The following is a 12,061-nucleotide window of genomic DNA, read 5'->3' as shown; positions in this document are numbered from 1 at the left end:
AACTAATACCACAAACAAAATTTCACTAAGAATATGCAATGATTTGGGGCGCCTGGGTGGCACAGTTGGTTGAGCGTCCGACTTCAGCTCAGGTCATGATCTCACAGTCTGTGAGTTCGACCCCCGCATTGGGCTCTGAGCTGACAGCACAGAGCCTGGAGCCTGCTTCAGATTGTGTCTCCCTCTCTCTCTGCCCCTCCCCTGCTCATGCTCTGTCTCTCTGTCTCAAAAATAAATAAAAACATTAAAAAATAAATAAATGCACAAAGGACATGCAATGATTATAAAACAAAACAAAAACAATATCACATGAGCAGCATGAATAGCAAATCTGACTATGTATAAGGCAATAAAGCAAATCCCAAAAATTTCAAAGGAATAAAGTTACAGAGCATATGCACTGACTACAATGCAGTTAAATTACAAATAGGTAACAAAAATAAAATAAAAATTCATATTTGACTTCCCACAAAAAAATGTCTATAGAAAAAATACAATGAATGATAATGAAAATACTATAGATCCACACTTCTAGAGCTAAATATGTGTTTAAGGGCATTTATACCTTTAAATATATATAGTAGGGGGAAAAAAAGCAAAGAAGTAAATAAGTTAATAAACATTAAATCAATAAAATTCTAAGAGCTCATGATAGTCAAAAATTTTAAAAAGAGGCACCTAGGTGGCTCAGTCAGTTAAGTGTCCAACTCTTGATTTCGGCTCAGCTCATGATCTCACAATCAGGAGATCGAGCCCTGAGTCAGGGTCTGTGTTGGGCATGAAGCCTGCTTAAATTCTCACTCTCCATCTCCTTCTGCCCCTCCCAGGCTCACTCTCTCTCTCAAAAACAATAAGTAAATAAAAAATAAATAAATAAAATAAAAGCAGGCGGGGGGAGGAATGAAGGGAAAGATGAAGGAAGAATGCCTCATTGGTCACCTTTCAAAGTGCTAGGACATTAACTCAGTATCACTGAAAAATGATACAGGGAGGTGATTGAAGAGGGGAGTCAAGCTAGGATCATGTCCTTACCTGTACAAATTGTACTTTGTACTAACCAAACAAATGAAGGCAAGGTTGCTAGGGGATTTTATAGAAGACAGACTGTATATGAACTCCCTGGTCCATCTGAACAGAACTGAAGGTGGGTGTCACACAGAATCACAGGCCTCAGAGCCAATGAAACAAGAAACACACAGCATGACCTCAGACACACTCTATCAAAAACTGAATTCAAATCTGCATTCAAACCTCATCAACCCTATACATATAACCAACTGTTTAGAGAAAATGTAACTGAGAGATGTTAGACTAAAAGAGAGGGCAATCAACCAAATTCAGAAAATATGAAATTCTCCAGAACAAATTCCCTGCTTCTTTGACAAATAAAGAGCATGACCACAGAGACAAAGAGGAGGGCCTAGAGATACACTATTAAAGGAAAAAAAGACTGGAAGCATATCAACCAACTATAACATGCAAAACGTATTTAGATGCTGATTCAAAATAACCACTAATAAAAAGACCTTTTTAGATAATCCAGGAAAATGGAACATAGACTGCATGTAACATTAAGGAATCACTGTTAATCTTAGACAGAATAATGATATTAAGGTTTTATTACCAAAAAGAAGTTCTAATCATTAACAGGTAATGTGTGTCAAAATGTCTTAAAGAGATCTGCTTTAAAATGATTCAATCATTCAATCACTAAGTTAAGTGGAGGAGAAGCTGAAATATGAATACTTATAAATCCAGGTTCATTATCCTATTCTCCCTACTTTTATCTGTGTTTTCACAATGAACAAAACATCATTTCTCTAAAAGCTAGAAAAATATCAGATTAAACCCTAAGAAAGAAGAAAAGAAATAATAAAGACCAGAGTAGCACCATCATAAAGACAATTGGATCAATGGAACAGAATACAGAACTCAGAAATAAATCCTCATATATATGGTTAAATGTTTTGGACAGAGTGTCACAACCATTCAATGGGGGAAAGACAATCTTTTCCACAAGTGGTGCTAGGAAAACTGAATATCCAATCGCAAACAAATCAAGTTGGACCCTTACCTTATACACCATATACAAAACTTAAAACAGATCAAAGATTTGAAGAGCTAAAACTATAAAATATCAAACTCTTAGAAAAGAACAGGAGGAATCCTTCATGACATATAATTTGGCAATGATTTCTTGAACAGGACACCAAAAGCATAGGCAACAAAAGAAAAACTAGGTTAAGTTGGACTCAATCAAAATTAAACATTGCTGGACACTACCAACAAAATGAAAAGGCAATCCACACATAAGGAGAAAATATAACTAAATCATATACATCCAGAATACAAAACAAATTCCTACAATTCAACAATAGCAACAATAACAAAACTTGATTCAAAAATAGGAAAAACACTTGAATGGACACTTCTCCAAAGATATGCAAATGGCCAATAAGCACAAGAACAGACATACATTATCACTAACCATTAAGGAAAACCAAATGAAAACTACGTTATAATACCACTTTGTCCCATTAGGATGGCTGTTATCAATAAAACAGAAAAAAACAAGTGTTGGCAAGGATGTGAAAAAATTAGAGCCCTTCCTTGTACTCTGCCTATGGGAGTGTAAAATGGAACAGCCACTATGGAAAACATTATGGTGGGAAGTTAAGCACAGAATTACCATATGAGTCAGCAATCCCACTTTTAGCCTCTAACCCAAAGGAAGTGAAAGCAGGGCTTCAAACATACATTTGCACACCCATGTTCATGACAGCATTAGTTACATCAGCCAAAAGGTGGAAACCACCAAAGTGTATATCAAGAGATGACTGGATAAACCATTTTGTTTGCAATATTATAAAACATTATTCAGGGGCGCCTGGGTGGCTCAGTCGGTTGAGCGCCGACTTCGGCTCAGGTCATGATCTCGCGGTCTGTGAGTCCGAGCCCCGCATCGGGCCCCTGTGCTGACAGCTCAGAGCCCGGAGCCTGTTTCAGATTCTGTGTCTCCCTCTCTCTGACCCTCCCCCATTCATTCTCTGTCTCTCTCTGTCTCAAAAATAAATAAACGTTAAAAAAAATAATAATTTAAAAAAATAAAAAAATAAAAAAAAATAAAACATTATTCAGCCTTAAAAAGGAAGGAAATTCTGACACATGCTATAACATGGATGAACCCTGAAGATATGCTAAATAGAGTAAGACAATTACCAAAGAACAAATACTGTATGATTCCACTTACATGACCTACCTCGAGTAGTCAAATTCACAGAAACAGAAAGTTGAATGGTGGTTGTCAAGGGTGAGAGGGAGTGGAGAATGGGGAGTTAATGTTTAATGGGTACAGAGTTTCAATTCAGGAGAGATGAAAGGTTTTGAAACTGGATGGTGGTGTTGGTTGGACAATAACGTGAATGTACTTAATGCCACAGAATGGAAAACTTAAATATGGTTAAAATGACAAATTTTATGTTATGTATACTTCACCATAGTTAAAAAAAAAAAAGTTGGGTTTCCACTCTATCTTACCACCCACAAAACCAAAAAAAAAAAAACAAAAAACTGTTCACAACACTACAGATCAAGATGATTATCTGGCAAATTCTACCAATCTTATACATACCCTTCTGGGGAGGAAAAAAAAAAAGAAGAAGAGGAAAGAACATTCTCTAAGTAACTCTAAGAGACTAGCACAGCCTGTCTTACTAAAACTTTAAATGTCTTGTTATGTTTTTGTACTACTGGATCCCTCAGATAGTTTCTACCAACAAGCTAATATTCTCAACTGACAGACTGCAAAAAGAAATTTAACAGAGATTGCATGGGAAGCTGTCATGTTCCTAAATTACAGCCTGTTTGTTAGTGGAAGGGTGATTATCAGCAACTTATAGGGCATTAAAAGAAAACTACAATTCACAAGCACAGATGCAAAATTGTTGGAAAAAAGCAAAACACATCAAGACCAGCAACACATATTAATATGACCAATATAATACGATCAAGATAGTTTTATTCCAGATGCAGAAGGCTGATTTAACCTTTGAAAAATCAATAATTAACACGTTAATAGAAAAAAGAAAAATTATATGATCACTGAGATTAATTAAAACTTCATTGCAAAGCAGAATAGAAGGAAACTTCCTTAATATGTAAAGGCTTCTACAAAGAGGGCGCCTGGGTGGCTCAGTCAGTTAAGCGTCCAACTTCGGCTCAGGTCATGATCTCACGGTTCACGAGTTCGAGTCCCACGTCGGGCTCTGTGCTGCCAGGTCAGAGCCTGGAGCCTGCTTCAGATTCTGTGACTCCCCCTCTCTCTGCCCCTCCCCCACTCATGCTCTGTCTCTCTCTGTCTCTCAAAAAATAAATAAACTTAAAAAAATTTTTTAAAAAAAGGTTTCTACAAAGAAATCCCTTAACAAACCTCATATTTCATGTGTGAAATTTGGAAAGCTTTTCTTTTGCTCCTAAACAAGACAAGGCTGCCCAGTATCACCATTTGTATTCAACAATGCACCAGAGGGTGCTAACAAGTGCAGAAGTCACAAAGGGAAGCTGCAAGATGAGAAATAGACACAGGCAGAGACAGTCAACTGATTTTGACAAAAGTGGTACTCCCGAAGAGTGACCAAGGACACTCCTTTCACCCAAGAGTGCTGGTACAATGAACCTATGGACAAAATGCCTAGGGAAAAAATGACACGTGACCTCTTGGCACAGGGGTGGAATGGTGAGAACTCTCACACTCTATGGAGATGAAAATCAGCACAATCACTATGGAAACCTGGCATTCTGTACTAAAGCATACCCTACAAACCAACAAGAAATAGACATAATTAATTCCAGCAAGAAACAGACACAAGAGGAGCACCTGGGTGGCACAATCAGTTAAGCACACAACTCCTGGTTTTGATTCAGGTCATGATCTCACAACTCATGAGACTGAGCCCCTCCTTGGGATTCTTGGGTCTCCCTCTCTCTCTACTCCTCCCTCACTCTTGCTCTCTCTCAAAATAAATTTTAAAAAAAATTTAAAAAAACAAACAGACATAAGAATATTTAAACAAACTATTAAGGAGCACAAGCCTGTCTGATAAAATGATAAAGAGAAGTAGAGGAGCAGCAACCACACAAGACCAGAGAGAGGTATCTTTCAGGAGACAAGAAGCAGTGTTTAGGATGTTCCTGCCACCATTCCATTTCTTAATCTGGATGGATGTTCTTTTCTTTTTTTTCTTTTTTAATTTTTTTAATGTTTATTTATTTTTGAGAGAGAGTGGTGGAGGGGCAGAGAGAGAGGGAGACACATTATCTGAAGCAGACTCCAGGCTCTGAGCTGTCAGCACAGAGCCCGACACAGGGCTCAAACTCACGGACCGTGAAATCATGACCTGAGGTGAAGTCGGACGCTTAACCAATGGAGCCAGCCAGGCGCCCCAAATGATTTTCTCTATGATCAGTCACAGAGCTGTTTTCTGTACTTTTGAGTATATTTCATAATAAAAAAAGATTTTTAAATGAGTAAATTTGAACTGCTTAATCAGATTAAATGCCTTCAACCATACTAACTATAGAGACAAAAATAACATTTAACTTCATAAACAAAAATTAATGGTGCTAAAAATACTAGTGATATAAAAAAATTAAAAACTATGCTCCATATCCTATTGTTATTTTCTTCAGGATAGTTGTTACTTCTTATTTGAAACTCCTATAAGATGACAGTCTACAATGGAAGGGGAAAAAAGCCCAGCTTGCCTGAGCTTTCCTACAAAATACAAATGAACCACAACTTCAATTTAATTCTATGAGTCCAGGAAGTCAGAACCATACACAGTATGGTAACATACACTTAAAAAATGTCAAAGCTGAAAACTTTGAGAAGACAAGTTCCATCCCAATTTGGTAAGCACTATAGACAGTACATATAAGGGAAGTGCTCAGCTAAATATCGGAATTCCACAACTTAGTAACATCAGTTAGAAATGAGTTTAAAAAGTCATCCCATATTGATGTCAACCTCCAAAGCTGGACTATATCTAATCGCCGCAACAGTACCTTCTGGAGGCAACACCCAAGAAAGGGTTCTCCAGAACTTTCTAAAATAGTCCAATTCAGAAAGTAACAACAATTAACAGAAAAATCATTTCTTATATATAATCTAAATCTCTTCTGATTTGGATTATCTTGATTTTCCACTTATACTCCCATCAGTGAAAATGGCAAATATTGGTTTCTCTTTGTGAAGTATCCTTTCGGATAAAAAGGCAAGAATAGGTTAGATCAGGATAAACTTTCCTCAGCAGAAGTTCTAGAAGTTAAGATGTCATACCCATGATGCCAGGCCAGGCTAACTCTTCATTATCATCCCTTTCCTTTCCCGGTGCAAGGTGATTGAACCGATCCAGGTGTTCTAACAGGCCACCCAGCAGAGGGACAGCTCCAGCCTCCTGCATGAGACCAGCATTTTTACTGAGCAGAAGCACTATAGAAACTACTAGTTCTGGAAGGAGAACACCTAAATTTTAAAAGAAAAAAAACAGCATTAAGATTTAAATAAAACCATATATCCTATAAAACTACTTTCTAAGCTTGTTCTATGTTCAAATTCTGATAAATCACAAAATAAGGAAAGCATATTTCTACAGGATTATTTTATCTTTCATTTTGAAAAAGATAAACAAAGGTATCAAACAGAACCCTCTGAGTTACAAGAATACTTTTCAAAACTGCTGTGTTTCAACACTTCTGTGAACTTGTCTTTTATTCAGAAAACTTAAGTGTTTACAACTAAGTTTACTATCAGTAAAAAAGCACTTAATAAGAATGCTGTAGTGTCACAGAATTAACTTGAAAACATATTAAGAAATACTGGAAATTATTAAGGTCCTGAAAGGCGCAACTAATTTTTATGGGGCTGAAATAAAATTAGACAATTCCCAATGACCTCATTATTGAAATGTTAATAATGGCTGTATGACTCTAAATCACTAATTACATTTACAGTGACACAACTCCTACACCAACAGAATTGTCAAGCAAGTAAAAAAAGAAAAGGAGAAAAGCCAACATGACTAGAAAATGTATGGGGCAAAGGCATGCAGGTTTATCAAGAAGTGATAAATTTTAAGTCTTATCTATCTCTGAAAATAAATAAATGTCTGAAGGTAGGATATAAAAAAGGTACCAGTGAAGTCCCCTTCCACAATGCAGGCCACCTCTGCAAAGTGCCGCCAGCTGGTGGAAGCAATGCTGGCTGCCACAGGCAGTATATCTCCAATGTGTGTGCACAAAAGGGCTGTGTACTTCTTCAGCAAGGAACCAACACCCATAAGCTCAGGACCTTGAAGAAAGATTTAGAAAATTTCATTTTTACCATTAAAATTTACTTTGTAAATAAATCGCATTGATTCCACCCTCATCTATACATCTTTTATGTATAACAATTTTCTCAAAGGAGAAAATTAACCCATATTCCTTGGCTGTTTTTATGTCACAGAATTTGAGAAACAGTGAATTTGGTTATGTAAATTTTCATACACTGCACTATATAATACCTAGAAAATTTATTTAATGTAAATACTAAAGTCATAATTTATAGAGTTTTAAAACCTTACACCTAATACACACAAATGTTATCAAATTTCAAGTCTTAACACTTGCAAATTACTTCAATAAACAAAGTTAGGCATTTTTCAATCTCCTAAAATCTTTAACTTTTCTTCCTACAAGGCTCTTAATAGCTTTTCAGTCCTCATGACTTTGTCTTTGAGATGTCTCTTTCGGACTATAAGTTCACCTATTTCAACCTGAAATTTTCTATCTACAAATGCCTAATTTTTTCAGCAACTAAGATATTTTAGAATATATATAAACCTTTTCAGTTTTCAGCAACTAAGATATTTTAGAATATAACATCTATAAAAATATTAACAGCACGGATGTTTCCATCCTTGACAGAGAAAGCCAATTTACACAGAGCCATCTTTTGAGCTTGTGGAAAGTACTCTAATCTATGTCATGCACAGAACTAAGTGCTTAAATATCATCCTATTTTAATCCTCATAGGCACCCTCAGATGTTATCCCAGTTCCGCAGGTGAGCAACCTACAGCCCCCTGGTAAGTCTCAGACTTAGTCCCATGTCTAGCGGCTAATAAACCAGTGCTATAACTGAGACCCAGCCTTCCTCCAACGATGATTCATTCCTTGCATTACTCCCCACCTGGTTTTCCAGTGCGATCAACAAATGCTATGTCACTACTTTGTTCCCACATTATGTTAGTATCCAACACTCCATAACAGACACGTAGAGTAAGTCTGATAAATTGTCTGTTAAGACTAACTTGAACATAAAGGAAACTATTTTTGATGTCCAAAGAACTTAAATATTAAGACAAGGAAACAAAAAATATTGATGAGTCTAATATTTGTCCCCAAAAAAAGTGGATACAAAATGAAGTCTCCCCAAATTGGCACATTTAATAATATAAGAACTACTCATCTGGGAGTATAGAATAGGCCTAAATTAAAAAGCCCAAAATACACATAAGACATTTTAATTTTAAGCAACTTACTAGATATATCTGAGGTCTGACCAATACTTTCTCCTGGATAAAGTTTACTGATAAGTAGGCGCTGAAAGCGCAGCAACAAATCCAATGAAGCAGTTCTTTCACGACTATGTTGCTCAAAGTCTAGACATGATGAAATCCGACGGGCAACATCTTTCAATCTGGCTACTGTCTGAGAAGCAATGTTTCTATGCAGAGGAAAGAAGATTGCAAAATTTAACAAGCTATGTCTATTAAAAAAAAAAAAAAGTATTAAGAAAGCACGATAAAAACTAAACTCAGAAATATAATCATGCATCCAGGTGACCTGTAGCGGGCTTCCTTCCCCAAATATGAGTCAGGTGTGTCTGCAGTAAACACAACCTAAGTCAAAACTGAGAAAAGAAGCACAGAAGTTGTAAAAGATATAATGATGCCCTTTGCTTTACAAATGTGCTCTAAAGAGCTGTGTGGAATGGTCCAAAATGATAGAAAACAGACCTTTGGGGGAAAAAACAACTGTGTCTTTACTTCTGTCCAAAGCTGTATTTCAAATATAGATGTGACACTATTCTTAAATACAAGATTTACTCGCCTTTCTGCATCTGCCTCACGAATCTGCCTTGAGACCTACTCAAGTTAAGTACCTAGGTGGGCAATGCAGGGGGCACACAGGGTTCAGAAAGCACAGGAAGGAAGACCAAAGTGGGTGCAAACAGACCAGGTCAGAGTAACAGGTATTCAAACAATACAGCAGCAAAGAAAGGAGCAGAGGCTCCAATTCCAACTGTGGGATCTAACTTGAGCCACAAACCATCAGTTAACAGGGTGAAAAAGGAAAAAAACAAAACAAAACATGGGTCCCAAAAGTAAAATTAGAACAGTAGTAAAATGTTCTGGCTCCACAAGAAACTTGCAAAGGAACAAGGGCAGAGAGTCAAGTCAAGACAAGAGAATGAAGAGGAATGGACACTGTAGGTGATAGAGTGCCCAGCTGCTGGTACTAGATTCTGCAATGCTGAGCCAGCCCGTGAAGCTTCAAAAGGAGAGTATGTTCTGTTTATGTTTGAGGAAATTAAGTTCGGTATGAGTGTGAACGTAGAGGAGACACAGACTACCAGATAAGACCCTGCCACCCAGGGACAGTCCCACCACCAGTCAAACAAGGCCTGATCCCCGTACTAAGAACAGAGGAATAAATCAGGGGAAGAAAAGAGCTAAAACAGAGCCTTGCTCTGGGCTGCTGTCAAAGTAGCTCCATCTCAGGGCGGGTGAGGGCCAGCCAGCCAACACCTGGCATTGCCACTGAGCAGGTAAGTCTGGGAACTCTGCATAACACCAGGCCACAGACAGGAATTCTATTCCACTCCTTTGATTTCTAACGTTGACAGTAGGTTTGTGGGAAACCTGTCAGTTGCACTTGCCCCCATGATTCATTCCTGGAACTAACAGCACTGTGAGGAAGAAGAGGAGCAGGAAACATTTGAGGAGTTCCAGCACAACTCCAACACACATCCAAAAGTTGCTAAGAAAGAACAGCAAGAAGCCCTTGGCTACTGCACAGGGATACTCCGTCCACACAAAATGAAGGTAGGTGCTCACAGGGTCTTGCCTCTAGTCAACCTCACCTTTCTATTCTACTGCCTGACACCCTGCCTTGACAGTAGAAAAAATCTGGGTTTCATGCTATACAAGAAGGAGCAAAGGACACTAATATAAATGTTAACTTATTTCCTTAATAAAAAATCCTGAACCATAATCAAAATGTATAATTCTGGTTGAGTTCACTAATTAAAAAATCTTCATAGCTCTTGATTTTATATAAATGTTTTTCTGTGGCTTCTTGCCAGTGTAAGACTAAAGCATTACTCTGAAATCTGTTTCACAACTTATTCTTGGCAAACTGCAATTTCTTTAACCTGTTTTCCAAGGAATAAAGTATACAAAACATCCCTACAATCTCTTCCATCTTTAGACTATTTTTCAACAACTGTATCAGCTAAGTCAACACATTGAGCTACCTTCAATCACACTTAAGGTAAGAAAATTAAATATCAAAGTCTCTCTGTACATGAGAGAAGTACACTTTCTACATTTATGAAAAGAGTCTGGATCGTAGGCACTCTGTTAGTGAGAAAGGTGTTGATACATTTTCCTTTCTCTATATTCTAAAACTTTTGGAAAGTGTTGTTTACTTCCAGGGTTCAGTTTTTGTGTTTTTTAAGCAGGTATATAATTATTATAAGACTGCTGTGGAGACAGCTCCTCCCTGTGTTACCAAAGGTTCAGAAGACAACCTATGAAATGGTCTAGAAAGTGCTGTCCAATAGTAACATAATGCCAGGAAGCCACAAATGTCATTTAAAATGTACTGCCAGTCACTGGGGCACCTGGCTAGCTCAGTCAGTTAAGCACTGAACCCTTGATTTTGACTCAGGTCATGATTTCACAGTTTGTGAGACTGAGCCCCGCATTGGGCTCTATGCTGACAGTGAGGAGCCTGCTTGGTATCCTCTCTCTCCCTCTCTCTCTGCCCCTTGCCTGATTGTGCTCTTTTTCGCTCTGTCAAAATAAACAAATAATCTTAAAAAAATGTTTAATGTTCTGCCAGTCACATTAATAAAGAAAAAAAGAAATGTAAAACCAGTATTAATAAAGTATCCCAATATACTGAAAATACTATTTCAACATAAAACTTAAACTCAAAAACACACTTAAAAGTTTTCTAACAACTGAATCAAGTCCAAGGTTTTAAATATGAATTTTAATAAATAATTAATCATTCAATTAAAATAACTGAATTTTAATTAATAAAAAATAAAACTTCAGTGTCTCAGCTACACTGGACACATTCCAAGTGCTAATCAGTCAAACATGGCAAGAGACTTCCAGACTGTACAGTAACAGGCATTGATGGGTAAAACAGACAAGTCTCTCCACACCAAGAGAATAAACAAGCTGGGCAACCTACCATAGGCCGAGATCAGGGAACACACACTCACTTTCTGACAGAAACACCAGGAGTCCTGACACAGCCTCCTCAGCAAAGGGTAGGGCATTCAAGAACTCAATATTGTTTCAGAAAATACATGCTTTATGCTTTAAAACTTCTGCATAGAACTTCATTTTTTAATTACAAAGCACTCAGCATCCATTTTCTCATTTGATCCTTAACTCTATAAACACTGCTCCTGTTATTACTCTGCCAGCTACCACACTGGGGAGAGTTTCACTTGCCAATTTTATACAAGCAGTCACAAGTGAAATCTTCTAGGAATAAATCCCAGGGTCTTTCCACTACCACCAACTACACTGAGTTAATTCACTTTCAATCTGTTGTACTAAAGATCAGAATGTATGAGATACTGATCAAAAGAAACAATCATCAGATTAAAAAAAAAATAGGAAAGTTTTTTTAATTAGCATTTACTATAATCTATTTAAAGAACTAGCTCTAAAACTTCCTCTTAAAAGTTCCCAATGTGTCCAGTAAATTCTGGTGCT

At 37.2% G+C, this 12,061-nt stretch overlaps 1 protein-coding gene across 1 annotated transcript in view; it reads right to left on the bottom strand.

Moving 5' to 3' along the window:
• Positions 1-12,061, bottom strand: part of HERC2 (HECT and RLD domain containing E3 ubiquitin protein ligase 2) — a 263,428-nt gene that overhangs the window by 141,011 nt on the left and 110,356 nt on the right. The window contains exons 21-23 of the mRNA XM_049614147.1: positions 8,582-8,766; positions 7,193-7,348; positions 6,338-6,523 (exon numbers count right to left, since the gene is read on the bottom strand). Of these exons, the coding sequence (XP_049470104.1) occupies positions 6,338-6,523; positions 7,193-7,348; positions 8,582-8,766 (527 nt within the window). The remainder of the gene's footprint in view (positions 1-6,337; positions 6,524-7,192; positions 7,349-8,581; positions 8,767-12,061) is intronic.

Source organism: Panthera uncia, assembly GCF_023721935.1.
Source record: "Panthera uncia isolate 11264 chromosome B3 unlocalized genomic scaffold, Puncia_PCG_1.0 HiC_scaffold_1, whole genome shotgun sequence".
Lineage (NCBI taxonomy): Eukaryota > Metazoa > Chordata > Mammalia > Carnivora > Felidae > Panthera > Panthera uncia.
Note: the sequence above shows the minus strand (reverse complement) of the source record. Positions and strands in the feature narration are given on the sequence as shown.